The sequence below is a fragment of the Podarcis liolepis genome, assembly GCF_965112155.1.
Source record: "Podarcis liolepis genome assembly, chromosome: 3".
NCBI classification, from domain to species: Eukaryota; Metazoa; Chordata; class Lepidosauria; order Squamata; family Lacertidae; genus Podarcis; species Podarcis liolepis.
In genome coordinates, this window is record NC_139557.1 from 80,182,565 (window position 1) to 80,204,995 (window position 22,431).

General features: G+C 41.3%; 1 protein-coding gene and 1 long non-coding RNA gene across 4 annotated transcripts in view; one reads left to right on the forward strand and one right to left on the reverse strand.

Annotated features, from left to right (window-relative positions):
- WDR64 (WD repeat domain 64) overlaps window positions 1-22,431 on the forward strand; it is a 67,887-nt gene that overhangs the window by 7,984 nt on the left and 37,472 nt on the right. The window contains exons 4-10 of one of the 2 annotated variants that reach the window (XM_083496806.1): window positions 919-1,022; window positions 6,071-6,100; window positions 8,291-8,401; window positions 10,492-10,709; window positions 11,145-11,279; window positions 13,070-13,149; window positions 18,366-18,505. In XM_083496806.1, the coding sequence (XP_083352932.1) occupies window positions 919-1,022; window positions 6,071-6,100; window positions 8,291-8,401; window positions 10,492-10,709; window positions 11,145-11,279; window positions 13,070-13,149; window positions 18,366-18,505 (818 nt within the window). The remainder of the gene's footprint in view (window positions 1-918; window positions 1,023-6,070; window positions 6,101-8,290; window positions 8,402-10,491; window positions 10,710-11,144; window positions 11,280-13,069; window positions 13,150-18,365; window positions 18,506-22,431) is intronic. The other variant, XM_083496807.1, reaches the window with a different exon arrangement.
- LOC310704044 lies at window positions 1,036-10,485 on the reverse strand. 2 transcript variants are annotated; one of them, XR_014524516.1, is made up of 3 exons: window positions 10,058-10,485; window positions 4,701-4,853; window positions 1,036-1,783 (listed from the first exon to the last, which is right to left on the reverse strand). It is a non-coding gene; the product is annotated as an uncharacterized lncRNA (long non-coding RNA). The 2 variants fall into 2 exon arrangements; XR_014524517.1 differs by lacking the exon at window positions 10,058-10,485 and adding an exon at window positions 9,218-9,720 and having other exon boundaries at window positions 4,701-8,571.

Genomic DNA, 22,431 nt, shown 5'->3' on the forward strand with positions numbered 1-22,431 from the left:
TAGACTCTTAGGTAATTAAAGTAAATTTCCCAAACAGTTTGTTGATTTTCTTTTTTTAAATCACAGCATTTCTATTGTAACTCTTGAGTTGCATTTTTCTCCAGCCAAAAGACAACTAGCAAACCCCTCCGTTGGCAACACCAAAGTCGCACCGAAGAAACTCCCTATATGATCATTTTGTTAATATAGCAGAAGTTCAAAATCAGAGCATGATGCTTTTTTATATATATAAAAGTATGTTTTTATAAGTCTCCAAAGATGCCATGTTATATATTTTTAATGCATTCTATGGCTCTGCTGCAACCATCTGTTCATTTGTACTCACCTATGAACTGCCCTTGACATAAACTGCTTGTAATTCTATTGTAAATGCACTCACTGGTCTTTAACCATTACTTATTTTATTTTATTTTACAACATTTATATACCACTTACTCAACAGAAAGGCCCTAAGCAGGTCACAAAGAACAATAGTAATTATCTACTTAAAATAAAGCATAAAAAACAAGTTGACATAAAAGTTTATAAAAACTTTTTTTAAAAAATATCAGTTTAGTTCTCACTGAGTTGGTATACTTGCCTCTGGACTGTACCATTTCTATACAAGTAGGGATGGGGGAGAAATTCTATTTGTTCACGTTTAAAGGTGAATCTCCCTAATTTGCACTTTCCAAAACAATTACATACGATTTTGCAGTGTAGTTTTCCAGCAGACTAACATGTACGGAAATGCATATATTTAGTGAAAACTACAAATTTCTAAAATGAATTATATTAGGGGAAATTTCTCTGCAAAGACATGTCTGTTAGGCAAAATTCCATATAGATGTGTATTTCGCCTTGTTACTAATTGTGTGCATTACCTAATTCCTAGTAGTTTTGTTGTGCAGATTTTAGAATGTATTTTGTCTTTGGCAGGAGTCAAGAGACGTGATGTAATAAAGTGCATAGTGAAAGTACCACAGCTGGATTTTTTAGTAGTAGCATCACAAAAAGGGATGCTGTCTGTTTTCTCCAGCCAGGTAATTTTTGAAGTAAACTAGATTTGTTTTCTCTATGGTACAGAGCACTTTCTAATATGAACAGCTAATTACAATTGTAAATGCATCTGCCCTTTGGTTATATATGAGTGAGATAGTCAAGCAAACGTCTGCCATACAAGAGATATCTGACTTCAGGTTCCTGAAATACGTAGGCATTTAATACAATTTTCATATTTTATTCAGGCCCAAATTCAAACAAAGTAAGAACAGGTCACTAGAAAGTGTTCTGTGGAAGCTTAATTGAAGTAAATGGCCATTGCACAAACTGAAAATGTGTTATTGCCCAGGCCACCTTAGTTTGGATGATGCATTAGTAGGAAAAGAAGCTCTTGGTATATTGTTTGCTTTCTCTTCCTTCTAAAACATAATGCACCCATCCTTTCCCACTCATTCAGACAAAGGCTTTCAGAAAAATGAGTAGCATACACAGACATTTAATACATATTGTTCAAAAAATTGTATGACTTGGAAACCAGTTCTCAGCATCCCAACACTCTATCATGACAAAGATGAGAATTATGCAGGTAAAAATTCAGGATCATCCAGATAGGAGCAAGCTTGATGGTCAATGGCTGGGATCTCCAGGAGCAGGTTCAGTCTGACAAGTTAAGCCATTTCCACAGCAGGGTCCTCCATTTCCTTCCTTGTTGAGAATAGTAAAAGCCTGCAGCTGGGCATTTTGGAAAAGGCTTTGACAAGGGGCACTCAACTCCAGCTTCACATCTTTGTGGAGGGACCTGCTGGGATGACATAAGAAACTCTAATGGAATTTACAACAATGATGTAACCAGATTTTTTTTCAAAGTATGTGATGGAAACTGCTAAGAATGTAAAACATGGCAGTTCTACGTACCTGCTCCTTACCTGCTCCAGGTAAACCTAGAAGAAACATCTGTGTCAGAAATGGAGGGGCAATTCAGTGCTGGCAGTAGTGAGCTAGGTAGACCAATTATCCAACTTGGGAGAAGGCAGCTTCTGTCAGAGGCTGGTCCATTAGGGCAAATGGGGCACTGCCCCACCATCCTCATTCTGCCCTCAATCAGTCCCCACCTGCCTACCTTTTTGTTTATAACCTGTCCATGGGTGGCAATGCCCTCCACCTTCTTCCTTTTGGGTCTCAGTTTTGCCCTTGCAGAGCGCAGAAGGGAGGAAAATGTGGGCAAAAGCAGGATTGGTTGGCTCCATATCTGCCCATCATGGGCTTAGGCACCACCCACTGGTGGCCTCCCTTCCTTCCCAATGGGAACTACCATTGGAAGCTTCCCATTTTCCTAAAACAGAATATTAGAGTACAGGAGTGTACAAACATGGGAATCAGTATGACCACGCATAATTTGTGTGTGGAGGTCATGTACATATTGGTAAGCTGGTGAAAACCCATGTCTCAAATTTTATTAAAGATTTTCTTGTTTTACAGGAGTATGTGTAATGTCTCTCATATTTTTTCCATGTAACATTTTTACAAATCAGTTTCATTTGTTGAGACATTAGGAAGAAAAGGGGTGGAGGGGGGGAAGATGGGTGGGGTCGGGTGGCAATGTTTCTATTTTGCTTAATGTATGTAGGGTTTGGTGTCAGCGTTGTTTGTGCCAGATCTCTGCTGTTCACTTGGTGGTGAGAGAGGTTGGGGTTGGCCTAGGGCGTGGTTGTTTGTTTGTGATTGGCTATGGTGATCTTTGTTTTCGTGTGTGAGTGGGGTGGGTGGGTGGGTGCGTGGGTGTTTTGGATCAGCCATATTGATTTGTATGCTGTTGGTGGATTATTGTCATTGTATTGTTGGGCTGTGGTGATAAAGGGAAGCCATACTGGGGTAAAGGCGTCTTCTTCTGTTTGTCCCCGTGTCAGTTTCAGTTTATTTGTTAATTTTTCTAGTAGGGCTGTTTCCCATACTATTTGGTACCCTGACAGGTCTCTCCAGTGTCTGGTTATGGTGTTTCTGGCTGCTGAAAGTAGGTGGGTTATGAGTGCTTTGTGGTGTAAATGGGAATTGTTGTCTTGGAAGATGTTGTCTCAAAATAATCAATTCCATAAAACGTTGGCAGTTACCACTTGTATTTCATCCTTTTTTCTTTCTTTTTTTGTAACCCGTTTAAGTGAGATGTTGGAAGAGGGGGAAGAAAAGCTATGCTAATAAATCTCCCAAGGATGCAACATCCTTTGTTTAAATGCAGCAGTAAACTACCCTGGCAGAAGGCACAAATATGAGGCTATGTGCTGTTTATTACCTTTATATTTCTGTAGCTCTTGTGCAAGTAGCCTATGAAATGTCGTGACTATTCAGTAATGTTTCCAAGCAGCAAAACACACCCAGGGTTTCAATTTAATTAAGACACAATAAGCATTATAGGCATGTACAAGATAATAAAAGATCCTTGCAGGTGATTAAACACTAAAGCAAGGCTGAGACATTTGGGAACTACTGAAGGAATGTGGGAGAAAACCTATTCAGTATCCCTGTACATTATATGTCTTTCACAGTTCTACAAAGAACTGCTCTAAAAAATAATCCCCCTCAGAGAGCTCCCAGCTGCTACCTAAGATTTTCCACTGATGTCACATTGACATCAGTACTTCCATTTCATTTCCAAAGCTCAAAAAAATATTACCTTACTTTTTGAAAGCTCTGCATGGAAATTTTGAGTCACATTAATATAACAGTCCCTGCTGTTGTGAAAACAAATAGGGTATGAGTGTGCCTACATCTTTGGCAGGTTATTAAGGATATAATTACACATGAGAATAAACCACTTGACTGATAGCTCAGTTGGTTGGAGCGTGATGCTGATAATGCCAAGGTTGCAGGTTCGATCTCCGTATGGGACAGGTGCATATTCAGGTTGGACTAGATGATCCCCAGGGTCCCTCCCAACTCTGATTCTATGACTGTGAATGAGCATTCTGACAAATGGGAGGTTTCTCTTTGCAGTTTAAACCCAGTTGAAACAAGAGGCACTTGTGTGAATAGTCCCTTAACATTGTTTATTAAATTTGGATGCCGCTTTTCATCCAAAGACCACAGGGCAGTGGTCAACATAAAACTACAAAATGAAAATACAATACAGGGTGGCCCAAAAGTCGGTATACTGCTTTAGAATCCACTTTCTTTGTTTTCGACTGAAGCTCTCATCATTCACAATATCAGTAAAGAAAAATAATCCATTTGTTTGTTTGTTTGTTTGTATTAGTATGCCTAATACAACCGCCATCCCACAAACACATTTAAAAAGCCATAGATTGTTTAATCAACCAAAGGCCTGGTTGGAGAGAGGCAGTCCTTGAGGTATCATGGTCCTGAGCTGTTTAAGGCTTTATAGGTAAAAAACAGCACTTTGAATTGGTCCTGGAAACTGATTGGCAGCCACTGCAATCAGGCCAAGTTTGGTGTTACATGCTCAACCCGTTTTGCCCCAGTGAGCAACCTGGCCCCTGAATTCTGCACCAGCTGAAGTTTCTGAACCATCTTCAGAGGCAGTCCCACATATAATGTGTTGCAGTAATCTAACACAGAGCTTACTAGAGCGTAGGCAACAGACGTTAGGTTATCCCTGTCCAAATAGGAGCGCAGCTGGACCACCAGCTGAAGCTGATGGAGGGCACTGTGCGCCACTAGGGCCACCTGAGCCTCAAGCAACAGCAGAGGATTCAGAAGCTACATACCTGCTTCTTCAGAGGGAGTGTAACCTAATCAAGAGTAGGCAAACTCCCATCCAGCCTAGGGAACTACCCACTGACAGTCTTATCGGGATGGAACATCAGTTTGCTGGCTCTCATCCAGTCCATTACTGGGGTAAGACACCTCCACTGCCACACCTGCGGATGTAAAGAAGTTCCTTGATCAAAATGTTTCCAGCATCAATGTGGACATAGCTGATCATTTGACACATTTGCTCATGACAACAAACATCTGGAGTACAATGAAATAACAGTGAAAAATGCTTTGCCTTTTTATTCTAGAAATTATCTCACCATGAACATTTACCCCCCCCCCAAATAATTTGAGAAAATCGTTTTTTAATGAGATAAAGAGTTTACCGTCCACTTTTTATGACTAAAAAAATAATCTTTAAATTTCCTGTCTTCAGCAAGATTCAGGAAAATTCCCATATTAGGACTGCCTTTAATCTCTGTAGTACCTCTAAGAGCAAGATTTTTTTCTTGCACAAAACAGAATAACATTCAAAATAACCGTTAAAATGTCTCAACATTTCTCTTTTTCTGCTTAAATTGCCTTTTGTAGGCAATCATTAATAAGTCCATTTTTTTATAAAAAAACAAAAAACCAAGCTCTTCCATTTTAAAAAATTATCTCGATGGTCTGATGTGTTTTCATGAGCAACAGTTCAAAGCCTTTGACATACTGCAAATATTTGAACATGCTTCAGGGATGTTTGTCACAAACAATACACAGGGAAAGCAAACCAATGTCTTTGATACTTTCAAGTACACCAGCCAATTTTATGATCAACAGCTTTGCTCTTGGGAAGTTTTTTTGGAAACCAGTTACTAGAAAATTTGCAGCCATCTTCCAGTGCAGATGCCTAAAAATGAGCATCTTACTGTAATTTAGATCCATGTTCAATTATTTTTAATATCCTGCCTGTATCAAATTGAAAGAATGGCAAGACAAAAATCAAGCTCATATATATATAAGCAGTGCTTTTGGTGACAATACTCACTGGTATAGAATCCTGCCACCTCTTTTAATGCTGCCCTTGGCAACCACCTCATTTTTGGGTATGGGCACCTCATTTTTAACTCAAGGAAGCACTGCATATGAGACTGTGGCACTGTGAGTTTACTAAAACAATGTCCGTGTGTGCTCTGTGTGGTTTTGATTTTGTCGCAAACATGCTCTAGCCACACATGTATTCTGAGAGCAGAGCAGAGAGAACTGTGACTGCATCTCACACTTCCTTACCTGGTTCTTGAAATGTTTACCTGGTTGCCACCAACCTGAGTTTAAATAGTACTATTTTTCTTGCAACTGCATCTCACGTACTTCCATGATTTTTTCATTGATTTTCCAGATGAGGATCCTGACGAGCACAAGCATTCCCGTAAGTTGACTCTTTTTCTCAAAAATTCAATTACAAATTAGACATCAGTGAAGTGAAACAAGTACCTGTACATGTTTGTATTTGAAGCTCCCATATAATTTTGCATTGTGAACTACGCTGGGTTTGATAGCTTCATTATTTCCTATTCGAGTATGAAAATACTATCTATGGCATGATTATATTACATATTTAGGTCAAAAGATGCATTAAAAAGCTGATTAAAAAGCTTGAAGGAGCGTCTCCACCCCCATCGTTCTACCCAGATACTGAGGTCCAGCACCGAGGGCCTTCTGGCGGTTCCCTCGCTACAAGAAGCCAAGTTACCGGGAACCAAGCAGAGGGCCTTCTTGGTAGTGGCACCTGACCTGTGGAACGCCCTCCCACCAGATGTCAAAGAGAAAAATAACTACCAAACTTTTAGAAGACATCTGAAGGCAGCCCTGTTTAGGGAAGCTTTTAATGTTTAATAGGTTATTGTATTTTAGTGTTCTGTTGGAAACTGCCCAGAGTGGCAATATTATATATTATTATGATGTAATTCATGAAATCAAACCTATTTTTTGAGTCGTAAATAGTGGCAATAAGATTACTTTGGTAGTTACTCATCCATCTTTAATTTACAAAAAAAGCTGGGACAAAGCACTGACCACATTTCTTGAAAGCTTGATTGTATTCTGGCAACAACTTCCTGCAGTTTAGGAAAGTGTGGCTGCAATGCTATATATACTTCCTTGGGAGTAAGTCCGCTGAACAATTCTGAGTAAACATGCAAGTGACTTCTTCAAAGACTACCAAGTACTTATTTATTAAAAATCATGGTACCAATGATGAAAGACTCTCTGCTTTTGTATATACGGGGGGGGGGGGGATACAGATCTGTGCATTTACACACATACAAACAAAGTTATCTCATTTTAAGCCGTATGTGTTATGCAGCTGTGTTTCTTTTTTCCTACCAAAATGCTGAGAAACCAACTGAAATGTACACATAACTGTACAGGTAATGTAGTTGACATATTGTGTCAGGGCTATTCCCGCTACTACAAAGGGAGTCCACCTTCGCATCATCCATTCATTCACCGTACAGATTTTCCCCATCGCTACAATGAAGATTGCACTGCACATTCCCTTTTGGAACACCTTTTTGCCATTTTGGTTCAGAAAACCTATCTAAACTATCACAAACTTTTGATGCTTTGCTGCTAATCCTGTTTGGCGTTAATAGGCATCTGAAGACAGAGAGAGGTTCCTTTAGATTAGGTGCATCATTTATCTGGGGACTAACTGCTGCCAGGTTGTTTGAAGAGAGTTGAGCTTGCTAGTTAGAGATTATTGTATTTAATGTCCAACAGCTGCTGCTGGCACAACAGTGAGTAATAAATCAATTCATTAGGATAACTTCTCTTCCCTGCTCTTGATTATGGGGCAGTATAATTTTCTCTTCTGACTGCATTCCCCAGGTGATCATATTACTTGAACTATGTTCTTATTATAAACATTTTTCCCATAGCAGGCCTGCCAGTTCCTTGCTGTACTCATTTGGACACAAATTATATAATTCTGCCATTGCAACTGATTCTCTTTTAACATGGTTAGATCTGGTTCATAATCATCACTGGCTGTAAACAGAACTTGAGGTTCTGCAATAATTTTGACAGCTATAGCCTCTTAAATTTAATTTAGAATCCATTAGCGTTTCAGATTGCTCTATACAAATAGCAGAGCACAGGGCAATATATCTTCGTGTAGCACCCAACACACAATATGAAATTAATTTATAGCTGTGTTGAGGCGCAGAAATGTTAAAGGGTTTCCATCATAATCGGATGCAAGCGACTACAAAATGTCTGAAACAGTCCACATTTCAATTTCAGCTTGATTCTAGGGATATTGAAAAGCTAGGATGCGCATGTAATTGATTATGAAAGTTATATTATAACTTATTAAAATACTTCCACATCTTTATTCCACTGGCACAATATTTGTAATTCCATAAACACAACTTTATCACCAAATTCTGGCAAACTCAACTTTTACAGCTGTAGTTGATACTTTGACTGTAAATATTCATTGAATTCTTCTTTCTATAAATCATTCCTAAGGAGACTTTCAGACATCAATTAAAGACAAAGGTTTTTTCTTTGCAAACTAGCAAAGAGGTTGATTCTGCCAACATTTCTCTTTAATCAGGACACCTCCTGGATCACTGGATGTGATTACCTGAGTCAGCTCAAGCGTGTTGTTGCTGTGACGGAAAGAACCATCATCATCTGGGATTATAAAACACAGGGCACTGCCCTGGTAAGACACTGAGTCATGCAAGTCTGTGTGTATGTGCATATGCGTTTTAGGGGTAAGGGGATAAAACAAAAATCCAAAGAATGTTTTTTGGTATTGTGCTTCAGTTTAACTCAACTATTCTGCATTCTTGTTAGCATATCTCATACTGAAGCACTATAGCTGGTAAGCAGCTGTATAGAGCAGTGTTTTTCAACCTTTTTTGGGCAAAGGCACACTTGTTTCATGAAAAAAATCACGAGGCACACCACCATTAGGAAATGTTAAAAAATTTAACTCTGTGCCTATATTGACTATATATAAAGTCATTCTCTTGAATAGGAATCAAATAAACACAAAGAAAGTATTTTATAATTACTTTATTATGAAATAGTAAGTAAACAGAAATATGAAAAATTATAAAATACTTTATTCAGTGCGCAACTGGCTGAACACAAAGCTGATATTCTGGCTGGAATCAAACGTTGCGGACCGTTCTCTGCTCAGCGGGGATCAATCCGCTGATCCCTGCTGAGCCGGCGGATGACAGCTCCGTCTCCGCACTGTGTGTGGAGAGGGAGATGTCAGAGCCCCGCTGCTCTCTATGGGGAATCGGATGAGAGTGGCCCGCCTGTCCGCTCTCATCCGATCCCATCCAATCTGATCCCCACCCAGGACGGATGGAAAATAGGGTGGACGCAGTCCGGCGCCTGCCTAGTGGGCGAAAATTTGACTTTTTTATTTTTTAAAAATCTTTCGAATTTTTCAATTTTTCCCACGGCACACCAGGCAACATCTCGCGGCACACTAGTGTGCCGCGGAACAGTGGTTGAAAAACACTGGTATAGAGAATGGAGAATGGACTCAGTTCCTACATGCAGCAAATATCCTATCAGATCGTGAAGGGATATAAGCCTGGGCAAGAGAGCCAATTAGGACCAAAAATAGGCTTGACATGGGAAATCTGTGATTGGATAGTCTGGTAACTCTTTTTTTTGGGGGGGGGTGCTATTGTTAAAAGTAGCAACAGGGGACTAGACTGGGACTACAGCACTGGGGGTGAGGATAATTCTTCCTTACCATTTCACTGTTTTAAATGGCCCAGCTTCTGTTTGGTCACAGCTTCTGTTGGTCACAGACAGGTACCCAAAGCCTCTGCTCTACCACTGTGCTACAGCACTTCACTTAACTCTCTCTCTCTCTCTCTCTCTCTCTCTCTCTCTCTCTCTCTCTCTCTCACACACACACACACACACACACACACACACACACATATTCTTTTATCAGGATAGTTACCATAGTTTCTCCCAAAGCATTCTGGAAATCATAGTTTGTTGATATTGCTGAGAATTCTCCTGACAGGTCCCTAGTGTCCCCCTTATAGAACTACAGTTCTCAGGTTTTTTAATGGGGGGGGTTTCAATATTAAACCTGTTTCTCTATGGCATAGGAATAACTCAGGGGTACAAACTACTTGTACTGATTGTAAAGCAGACATTTTTGTGAATGGCATATTATCAAGTATATTTATTTCGAGGGACAAGGCAAGCACATCCTCTGTCCCCTTTATCATTTGTTTCCACCATTGAGCCACTAGCTGCTGAGATAAAGGAGAATCAAGAGATTAAAGGGATACAGATAAATAAAACAGCAAAAAATAAAGCTCTACGCAGATGATACCGTGTTAACTGTAGCAAATCCTATGCAGTCTTCAACAGCACCAGAGAAACGAACGGGGAAGTGTGGATGCATATAAACAAAATAAAGCAAAAACAGAAATGATAGGAGAAGATGCTGGAAAGGAGGGGTGGGGGAAACAAAGGGATAATTTTGATTTCCATTGGTCTACTAAACTAGTACATTACTTATAGACTTAACACAAGACCTTTAGGAATGCTGCAAAAATAACTATGAAGAGTTAATTAAGGAATGTCAGTTGCTTACTTAGGCATATTTGACAAGCTAGTATATATATCTCACAGGTTGCAGCCAGGACTTTCGAACTATCTTCTCACATAATTTTCTGAATAGCATCTTTAAGGCAAGAATACTTCTTGGTGGATTAATAGAATAAATGCCAAAACATCTAATCGACAATCTGCTTTATTTCATAGGACAATTGTTTTATCATCAAACCCGTGGAACATTGCGTTATTTGTGTTTGTGCTGTTCAGCGACCAGCAGAACTACTAGTGAAGGATGACATCTTACTGGGGGATGATGGGGGATACGTAAATATGTATACCATGACCAGCGATGACTTCGGCCTGAAGCAATCTAAAGCTAAAAAGAAAGCACAAATTATGGTTATCGATTCTAGGAAATTCAAAAGGTAAGTCCAGATACTTTGGCAATTCTCATTATTGAGACTGAAAGTTATTGTTTTTAAATAGAGCCCATGATGGGAAGTTGCCACACTTCTTGACACAAAGAGAACATAAATATCATATAGAACAGGCATCCCCAAACTCGGCCCTCCAGCTGTTTTGGGACGACAATTCCCATCATCCCTGACCACTGGTCCTATTAGCTAGGGATGATGGGAGTTGTAGTCCCAAAACAGCTGGAAGGCCGAGTTTGGGGATACCTAGTATAGAACAATGGGCAAGGTTTTCCTTGACATCAGTAGGATACGGTTAGAGCAAACCATGAAGAATCCCATTTCAAATTATTTACTTGGTATAGAGCTTATAATTTATATTCCATTTGAGCCCAGTTTCTTATATACGTAGATATTTGAATTAGTATTTTGTTTTATCACCCCCAGCATTAGACGCAAGCTACATGAGGACTGGGTTGTGAAAGTCAAATACTTTCCAGCCTTGAATTGTTTTGGATCGTGCTCTTTGGACAGTGTTCATTCTTTGGTTTTGGATGACCTGAGAAGACTTGAAGACAACACGTAAGTCCTTATTGTACTATATATTATTTTCATACAAATAGTCACACATATGGGTTAAGTCAAATTGAAAACTTTAAAGGAATTGTGAGTTATATGAGCTGTGGGGTTTTTTTTAATGAAATCAAAATTAGTTATCTAAAGCCTACCAAAGTGATCATGAACTAACTATACAACTATCTTGCAAATTAGGACACACTGTTAGTCTGAAATGTTGGTTTCTTTCTTGTACACCATAGAAGTGACATGAAATGTCATTCAGGCAGGTTGCCATGTTGGTCTGACGCAGTCGAAATAAATTTTAAAAATAAAAAAATGTCCAGTAGCACCTTAGAGACCAACTAAGTTTGTTCTGGGTATACGTTTTCATGTGCATGCACACTTCACGAAAGCTTATACCCAGAACAAACTTAGTTGGTCTCCAAGGTGCTACTGGACAATTTTTTAATTTTTTAATGAAATTTCATGTTTACAATCTCAACAGTCATTTGAAGATTTTTGTCTTTTTATAATACTAAAGAAGATATAGTACATGCTATAAAGTATAAGCAAATAGGTAATTCTCAGAAAAAAGCAAACATCAGCATTAACTATCATCCCCCCCAAATATCATTCAAACACACAATGAATACCATAACATTATAAAGTTTATACACACACACACACACACACACACACACACACACGTAGAGTCAAATACAAAAAAGGGTTTGCTCCCACTACATAGGACTATAGGAAGTTGCCTAATACCAAGACAAGCCTGTCAGGAGTGCATGCAGGAGCCAGGCACTGTGACTGGTAGCGCTTTGCAGAACTGGGGCTTTCCTAAGTTTGTTCTGAAGAGGTAAGGCGCAGCCGCACAGGTGAAGCCGATTGGTAACTCACAGCACCTGGTGGCAAGAGCCGGGAAGGGATATAAGGTCAGCATTTCCCTTTGGCTCTTTACCACAGCAACACACTTCCTGCCTTGCTGCGTTTGGCTTCTTGACTCCTTGCTTCCTGACACTCGGGCCCTTGGCTTCTGGACTCCCGGCTCTCTGACCCTCAGACCCTTGGCTTCCTGACTCCTGGCTTCCTAGCTCCTATTGCTGCTCCCACCCCGCCGTCTTGCCCCCAGTCCCAACATCCTCAGCCGGGACTTCGACCGCCCGTAAGCCAGACCGTGACAAAGCCATTGGTTGATCTAACTCAGTACTGTCTGCCCTAATTGGCCGTGGCTCTCCAGGTTTGCAGGCAGGCTTCTCTCCCAGCCGTACCTGGAGGTGCTGGGGATTGTACCACTGAGCTGTGGCCCTTCTTATTATTGAACGAAGGAGAAATTAAGGAGCAAAGAAGGACAGAGCCTCTGCCCCAGCAAAGCCAGCAGAGCAGAATACTTATTTATATGGGGTTACAGAGATAAAACAAGGAGACAGAGTGAGAGCCATAAGAGAAAGAACTGTGAGAAAGGGTTAGGTGTGGAAGGATGTCTGAGCTTCCAGCCTTGGTGGCGAGCCCAGGGATAGCAGACGGAATTTACAATTTTTATTACTGAAGGGACTTTGTGATGGGGGGGGGGGGGGTCCTTTCCTCCCTGAGGGGTTGAGGACTCACCAGGCAGAACCTGGAGTAAGGATCTGATCCTGGCTCTGATGGCTCCTTGGTGATGTTTCGGGAACAAAAACCTGGACAATTATGTACTACTTTGGCTAATGTTACTCATTACTCCTTCCATTTTGGAAGAGAGAACAGGCTACCACCCTTGCATAAGACTTTATAGCCTTATTTAATCAAATGTTTTCTTGTCATTGCAGACCTGTTAGGGAGTTCTCAGTACCCAGGGGAGTTAACGCTTTCACATACTGTGGAAAAGCCAATATTGTTGTTACTGGGGGTAGGTAAAAATGCCTTCAGTCTACTAAATAAGTCTTGGTGATCGTTTCCAAAATTTCTCGGTTGCTAAATAATTGCAATGTTATTGCTGCTGCCTACAAAACATAAATTATTATTATTATTATTATTATTATTATTATTATTATTATTATTTCTATAATGCCCTCATCCAATGATCCCAGGGTGTTCCACAACATAAAAACACAAAAATGCATACTATAACAACAAACAAAAACAATACCTCCCACAGGTTAAAAGGCCACAGTTTGCTTAAGCAGCCAAAGGCCTGGGGGGAAGAGGAATGTTTTTGCCTGGCTCCTAAAGATAGAAGAAAACTTTGGATTTGATCTCCCGCTTTATCACTATCCTGATGAGTCTCAAAACGGCTAACATTCTCCTTTCCCTTCCTCCCCCACAACAAACACTCTGTGAGGTGAGTGGGGCTGAGAGACTTCAGAGAAGTGTGACTGGCCCAAGGTCACCCAGCAGCTGCATGTGGAGGAGCGGAGACGCGAACCCGGTTCCCCAGATTACGAGTCTACCGCTCTTAACCACTACACCATATTGGCTCTCAAAGGCACTTGGTGAGCCTCCTTGGGGAGAGCATTCCACAAGTGCGGAGCCACCACAGAAAAGGCCTGTTCTCATGTTGCCTGACCAATGCCTCACTCGGTATAAGGCTACTTCCTGTCTTCCTGTGCTCCATCCTGACAACAATGTACCAGCTGCAATTTACATCAGTCTCTGGATGAAGTAGCAGCATCAAGGCAATCCTGCCATATTCTAATGTGAGGAAGAAGCAGACGGTAGACATAGTCTTCCTATATAGCATCATCTCAGACTGTTGGTGTTTCTCCTAGTTTCATGTTTCATGTCTGGGATGACGTACTGTAGGTTTGTTATAGAGAAAGTGAAATAATCATCTCAAATTGCAGGTGGAACACCTAGGCTTTGCTAGGTTAGTATTCAGCATCACAATGAGCCTCCAGTTGTTCAGATCAGCAGCGTTGTTTGTTGAGCAGCAGTGAGCATGTGGAATAATTGACAAGAAATACCATATTGGCCTGAACATAAGACGCACCCGAATATAAGCCGCACCTTTAAAATTGGAGGGAGGGGGGAGAAAAAAGAAAAAATACATGAATATAAGCCACTCCATTCCAGGCTGCATATGGGGGGGGGGGGGAGCCGTGCTGCATTGCCAGCGCCTTTCCCCTTCCTCACTGTCTCCCTTCCTGGCCTTGAGGGAGAGGATGGAGGACTATGCGCGGGGCGCTGTTTGCTCCTGGCTGCATACTGTAAGGTCGCAAATATAAGCCGCACTTTAACTTTTCATGGTCAGAATTTGGGGGGAAAAGTGAGGCTTATATTCACGCCAATACGGTATGTCTAAAACTGAGCACATTTGGGTCCAGCTATAGCACTACTCTATGAATCTCAATCAGCAGAGAAAAATAAAAATGTCTGATGCTAAATATAGCTAGGCTACCGCTATCCTCTTATTGATTAGCAGAGAGAGTGTGGCTGAAATTTTCAACATCTTATTCCCTGTAAAATAAAAATTGACATCCTAGCAATATTTTTTACTGAATTACACAAACATTTGCTGAATGCATTGATCATGCAACTAAAACAAGAACTTATTTAAGAAATGAGTCAGCTGCTCCAAAATACTAATACTTGGGACTAAAAGCAATTTATATTTAGTATTAATTGCTGGGCTGTCCATGGCTGTTGCCATACAGTTCTAATAAAGTGCTGTCAAGTCTTGCCTGTCAGTGGAATAATGTTGTTTTAAATCATTTGAAAAACTAAGTTATAACTCAGTAAACCTTTGCTTATAAAACTGTCTTTTCATCATTTTGCTCAGAAGTATTGGAAGAAGGTTGAACAGAGAGTGTATTCTTTTATTGCTCATCATTCATGTCAACATAATTCTTAGAAGTCATAAATTTAATGAATGCTGCAGATGTCTAGCTGCCTTCAAATCCTTTTTATACATTGTTACGCAGCTCAAAGTCTGCCTAACACTTTCTCCGAGCCAGTTCTATAGCACATGCTGTTTTTTGACAAATACAGGGAACTATGTAATTGCTTATGATTTTTTCCATTCACACCTACCCACACCTGATCGTCACACTGTTCTCTGTTTGAGGGACAGCTGCTTCCATGTGTCATCATCAACACCACCAAAAAAGCATCCCTACTGCCTGCCTGCTGGGCTGACATTTTAGATGAAAGATGCATAAGAAATAACAGAGCTTTATTCTTGGAACTCAAAGAAGTTTCAATGGAAGTTGAGTGCAGTCTTATGCCTAGTCATGGAGACATAATAGTGATACAAAACAACCTTTTTAATATGTGCCTTCCCCATGCTTTGAACTACAGCCACCATCATCTCTGACTATTGGCCATGCTAGCTGGGGCTGATGGGAGTTGGAGTCCCAAAAACCTCTGGAGGGTACCAGGTTGACAAAGGCTGGTATAAGCATTTCTCAGGTTATTCATCAAAACATGGTGGCTGCTTCCTTACCCTAGGGACAGTAATGGAAAAGTAGAAGAAGATGAATGGTTTGGAAAAACTAGCATTATGCTAGACCTCCTTGATTTTTTCTTTAAAATGCAAGGCGTGCATCTGTAAAGACTGACAGCAGGTTTTCCTTTTCAAGTACATGTATTGTAATTGGCTTCCCAAACACATGGCTGGGAAATGAAGCACAGCCCTTTGCCGTAAAGGCTAACAGCAAACATGCTGAAGCCAGAGCCTATCCAGGTGCTAAATAAATCATTTTAAAATTGTGTTACTGAAACATTTCAGTAAACCAGCCACCCCCGTCTAAAATAGCTAGTCACAAAGTATTAGTTTGAGCAATTTATACATTCTTTGGTTACCTGCTTTCTAGATGTGCCTGTTTTTTTCAACAGAGGATCAATCGGTCCTAGTCAGAACAGGCTGACACTGTGATAAGGTGTCAGGAACAGAAGATGGTTCCTTAAAACCTCTGCAGTCACTATCAGGGTAGCAGTTGCTCCCCCTAAAAGAGATGGGAGGAAGAAGAAGAGTTTGGATTTGGTATCCCGCTTTATCACTACCCAAAGGAGTCTCAAAGCGGCCAACATTCTCCTTTCCTTTCCTTCCCCACAACAAACACTCTGTGAGGTGAGTGGGGCTGAGAGACTTCAGAGAAATGTGACTAGCCCAAGGTCACCCAGCTGCTGCATGTGGAGGAGTGGAGACGCGAACCCGTTTCACCAGAACACAAGTCTACTGCTCTTAACCACTACACCACACTGGCTCTTGTTAAGTTCAAAGGAATCATATGCATGGGAGAAGGATCACCAGATCTGCATGAAACATGATGAATAGAGACTCCTGTGTCACAGGGTGGTAGTCAACTAAGTTTTACTCAGAGAAGGTCCACTGAAATTAATGGATCCTAACCCTAATTTCAGTGGGTCTCTTTGGGATATTCTTCTCTCTATTGCTCTCATATGCCTTCAGTTTGACTGAAGATGGTGTGTGCTTCCGTTCAAGGAGCGACAGGGGTCTGTTCCACCTGGCATGTCTCCACGCCAAGACAAACGTGCAGTCGGTTCTCATCCAAGAGATGTTGTTTGCACATGACGCAGCCTTCACAGCGCACTCTGAGGAAGCTCTACAGAGACTCATCAACCACTTTGCCCAAGTCTGCTTGGAGTTTGGCCTCACCATCAGCCTGATGAAGACCAACATCTTGGCTCAGGATATTGCCAGCACTCCACACATCAGCATGGGTGACCACACGCTTGAGGTGGTAGACATTTTTGTCTAACTGGGCTGTAGCATAACCAGCAACTTCCATTGACACTGAGCTGTACAAGCATATTGGCAAGGGAGCAAAGGCAATGGCTCATCTTTCCCAAAGGGTATGGAGGATTGTGATGCTAACAACTCCCAAGATGAAGATCTACCAGGCTTGTGTGCTAAGCATGCTGCTTTATGAAAATGAGTCATAGGCAACGACTCACTACCCGCCAGGAGCAATGCCTCAATGCCTTCCGTATGTACTGCATCAGGAAGATTTTGGGCAGCACATGGTAGGACAGAGTCTCAAACAAAGATGTGCTCTTCCAAGCTCACATTCCCAGTATGTTCGCACTCATGTCTCAGAGACGTCTATGCTGGCTTGGTCATGTACGCAGAGTGGCAAATGGCAGGATTCCTGAGGATGTGCTTTACGGGGAGTTGGCTTGAGGCACCATGCCTGTTGGCAGACCAACTCTGCTATAAAGATGTCTGCAAATGTGAAATGAAGGCTTGCAACACTAACCTTGCTGTGGACATTCCTTGCAGATGACTACAGTGCCTGGAGACAGTCAGGTTGTGTATCCACATCAATGGCCAAGGAGGAATGACTTCTGGGAGTAGCCCAGAGAGAAGAAATGTTATGGTGCATCCGTAACAGCAAAACCGGATGCCTTCATTTGCCCCAGCTGCAATAAGATATGTCTCTCCTGTATCAGTCTCAGCAGCTGGCACTGTAACTCTCCAACAGTTTGACTTAACCCTCAATGGTGGACTCTTCCATTGTCCCTCAAGAGCAATGGAGGCCAACAACTAACTCTACATAATATTTAGAAGAAAACCACCCCAAGTCACACTGCACAATCTGTGACTGTGCTGGTCAGACACTTAACATCTACTACAAAGGTGCTTAATATACAGTTATCTAAGCAGGAATAAGGACATAGAGAGGAAACAGAATTCTCCCCTCCCTCCCATTAGACCAGTTAGCTAAGAATTCCCATGTGGTACTTGCAATATCAACACAGTATTACATGCAGCTACAGAAGAAAGTAATACAAATCCCACAAATTTGCTTCTGACAGGCTAATAGCTCAAACAAACACAGACAGACAAAGAGCTTTCCCACCCTCCAAAATGGAGGTTACATCTTAAAATGGCAGCATGTTGGATTGAGATGCATAGAAAAAATAATAACCATACAAGTGTAAGCACTGCTACCCCCCACCCCCCCACAAACTGCTAAATGATATGGTAATAATCTCATATCATGTACCAGTCTGTGATGATGATGATGATGATGATGATGATGATGATAATAATAATAATAATAATAATAATAATAATAATAATACAGTATATTAATAACTCTGCCAGTATTGAGTTGTTGTGCAGCCCAGGTAACAGGCTCACTGGTCCATTCCTTTCTCCAGGAGATGATAAAATTCTTCGTTTGTGGCATCCTAACATCAATACGAAGCCAGTGGGGAAGCTGATGGGACATTTATTTAGCATAACAGAGATTGTCACCAATGAAAAGGACCAGCACATTATTAGCCTTTCGACTGCAAAGGTAAACTACTTTTTCACTGTGTCTTACTGAGAGAAGCTGCTGCTTTCTCTCATGAGTCAGTAAAAATGAGAGAGAGAGAGAGAGAGAGAGAGAGAGAGAGAGAGAGAGAGAGAGATGAGACAACACCACAACTTTTCCTTTGAGGTATCTATCCTTTGAGGCCTTCTAGTTCTTAATAGATATAGGCAGTGCTTTTTTTCTTTAAAAAATGGTCAGGGGTATTCTCATTTTCCTACTCGTATTGAAATACTGCCCCTCAATAAGGCCAAACTTAGATTCACAAAATGTTTAGGGGTATGTGGGCCCCTGCGTCCCCCCCCCCAGGAAAAAAAGCACTGAATATAGGAGGTAGTCAGCTGTACAGTGCATTAGTCCAAAACTACTCTTTTCACTGTTTCCCCGGTCTCTATTCTATTGAATATATTGGAAAAGCCCAGGGAAGCAGGATATAAACATATGGGAAATGGCTGCATGAAGAAAGGGATACTATAGAAAATCTTGTTAGCATATATCCATTTGCAAATAGTGAAATTGTTTATTTATCCGGCATTTCTAAAAAGAATCTGCATTAACATCATGGTAACTCCAATACTTTCTTTCCTCTTTCTTTAGTCCCAAATGGATTTAATTCAGTCTAGAGACTGGTATGATCTAGCCATGAGTTTGAATTTCTCTGGAGACTTCAGAGAAAAAGTAAACAAACAAACAAAGCACAATCAGTGCAATCTTGATCCTTTCTGAGTTTTGCACGTATATTTTTCACTCTTGATACTTGTACTGGAATATAACACTTAAAAATAGTACTGGAATATAAGTTTATAGTGTTGTGTGTTTGGGGGGAGTAGGCTGTATGTCAAGACCCTTCTAGTGCCTGAGCCCCACTTCTAATTCTTGGAATAGCTTCCCGGTGAGGTGATGGCCAGGGTGATGGGCCATTAAGGGGAACAAAGGAAGTGGATCTTTGCGAGACGGCAAAAAGGTGGAGGCCCCTCCTCCAGCTGATGGGTGGTTAGAAAGACAAAGGCTGAGAGCCGAGAACTGGAGTGATGTGAGGTAGGAGCAATGCTTTTTAAAATAATAATAATTTTTATTAAATTTTCCATTTTAACAATCAAATCAAATCACATTAAGTATTCCAAATTATACAAATACATATCATATAGTCCAAATATTCTGCCAAATTATAAATTTTTGTTGGGGCTTCCCAAGCTCCAAGTTCAGTGGGGCACTAATCCTCTTATGTTTCTACTGCCTTGAGTTTCCAATATTTCCTTCTTTAAATCTCCCTGTTGTTATCCTTCCAGGAGCAATGCTTTTTTTTCTGAGTTTGCTCAAGGGTACACAGTACTGGCACCCTTTCCCCCCAATGTTAAGAGTAGCACTTACTGTAACTACCGTATTTTTCGTCCCATAGGACGCACCTAGTTTTTTGGGGGGGAAATAAAGGGGGGAAATTTCCTTTATTTCTCCCCCAAAACCAGGTCGGGGAAACCAAATCAGGTTGCGGAACAGCGGTATGGCGGCGCTCCACCTCCCCGCTGTCCCCCGAGCTTGTGGGGCTGGCCGATGTCTGCCCGAAGCGCGGGGCGCTCTGCTTCAGCACACCCCGCGCACAGTGCAGCAGGCTGCTATCCGCAGCCTAGGGAGCCCTGCGGGAACTCCCGCGGGCTCCCCAGGCTTGCTGATAGCTTTCTGAAGCCTGGAGAGCGAGAGGGGTCGGTGCGCACCAACCCCTCTCGCTCTCCAAGGTTCAGCGAAAGCCTGTATTAGCCCCATAGGATGCACACAGATTTCCCCTTCATTTTTGGAGGGGAAAAAGTGCGTCCTATAGGGCAAAAAATACGGTACTTCATGGTGAGTACCATGAAGTCTTTTTCTTTAAAAAATGCACCGGGTAGAAGGAAAGCTGCAAGCTGGAAAGTGAGAGAGTCAGAGTAATATAATATAATATAATATAATATAATATAATATAATATAATATAATATAATATAATATAAATCATTATAAATTAATAATAAAAATATAGCAATGTACCTGCCAGGTGTAGCAAGGAGATACATCTTACTATATCCCTATAGTATCAAAAGTGTATTTTCTGTTTTCTCATCAGCCTACCATTGCATGAATGAGCTCTTGGCAAGCCCAGCCAGAGTCCACTGTATTCTTTGTTTGTATCAAGGCAAAACAAAAGCCTTCTGGAAACTATTAGAGGGAATTAAGAAGACTTAGTGTTGATGATGCAAGCGCAACACCAGAGTGGGGAATTGAGTTCCAGTATCTGCTTCCCTACTTACGTTCCATTCACTACCTGCTGTGACTCTGCTCTCCTGAGGTTGAAGAACAGCAGCATTCCTTGTCAGATTATGGCTGCGAATTAATTTGGCCTGATAAAGCTGATAAAACGGGGGGCGGCGGCCGTGGGGAGTAATTAAATCAATTAAAAGTGTGTAATTGAACAAACCTGAGGAAATGTGAGGTTGGCCACAATTCAAAGAGCTCACATCCAGAAATGAAGAGGCGTGGTGAACGGTCTCAGCCCCTGAAATGTCAGTACATTCTGTTATCCGCATCCGTCTCTCCTGAGTGGTGAGAGGTTTTGAAGATTACCTGAGATGGTGGTGTCGTTGTGATGTATGGTTTTATTTACACATTTACACAAGCTGAGTATAAGATGGTAGGGCTCACAGCATTAAAACTCCAGCTGATCATGCTCCCCTATTAGGTTGGGGGGGGGGGTTGGAGCAAAGCCATGCTTTTGAACTTGAAACAGAGAGGAAGCCAAGCTTATGTGTCTTCCCAGCTCAAAATGAGACTGGCCGAGATTATCTGTGGTCTAAAAACAGATGGAAGCAACTCAGGGAAAACCCAGTAAGACAACCATTTGATGATGACATCATGTGGCTGCCCCATATCAGTGAACAAAGTGCAACAATTCCACATTACGTTTCCAAGGGTGCTTCCAGAGAATCTATATACTGGGAAGTCATCCTGATTTTTTTGCAGGGAGATTAAACAATGTTGGCTATTTAATGAGTATTCTGAGTTGTTTGCAGGAAGGTTTGTTGATGTTGCATCAAAGCAAGTTCTTATTCTACGCAGTGCATTTTCTCATTACTTTCCTTATTGCGAAGTCTGATACCTGTGCATTTTTTTTATTGTCCGAAATGCAGAACTTTGCGTTTGTTGTTGTTGAACGGCATTGGGGGGGGGATCCAGCTCTGTTTTCTATCAAGATCATTTTGAATTCTATTCTTGCCTTTTGAGTGTTAGGTTTCCTCACACTTTTGTAACCTTCACAAATCTGATAAAGATTCTATCAGCTTCTTCATCCAAGTCATTGATGAACATGTCAAAGAGCATCAGTCCCAGCCCTGAAGGATCCCACTTGAAACCTCCCAAAATTTGACAATGAACTATTGATAAGTGCTCTTTTTCTAACCAAGATACAGTGCAGAACTTTGTCAGATCCTTTGCTTAAATCAAGATAAAACTGTCTCCACAACATTCCCATACCCACTTAGTTAGTAACCTACCGTATTTTTTGCTCTATAAGACTCACTTTTTCCCTCCTAAAAACTAAGGGGAAATGTGTGTGCGTCTTATGGAGCGAATGCAGGCTGCACAGCTATCCCAGAAGCCAGAACAGCAAGAGGGATCGCTGCTTTCGCTGCACAGTGATCCCTCTTGTTGTTCTGGCTTCTGAGATTCAGAATATTTTTTTTCTTGTTTTCCTCCTCCAAAAACTAGGTGCATCTTATGGTACTGGTGCGTCTTATAGAGCGAAAAATACGGTAATCAGAAAAATAAGGTAAAGGTACCCCTGCCCGTCCGGGCCAGTCGTGTCCGACTCTAGGGTTGCACGCTCATCTCGCTCAATAGGCCGGGAGCCGGCGCCGTCCGAAGACACTTCCGGGTCACGTGGCCA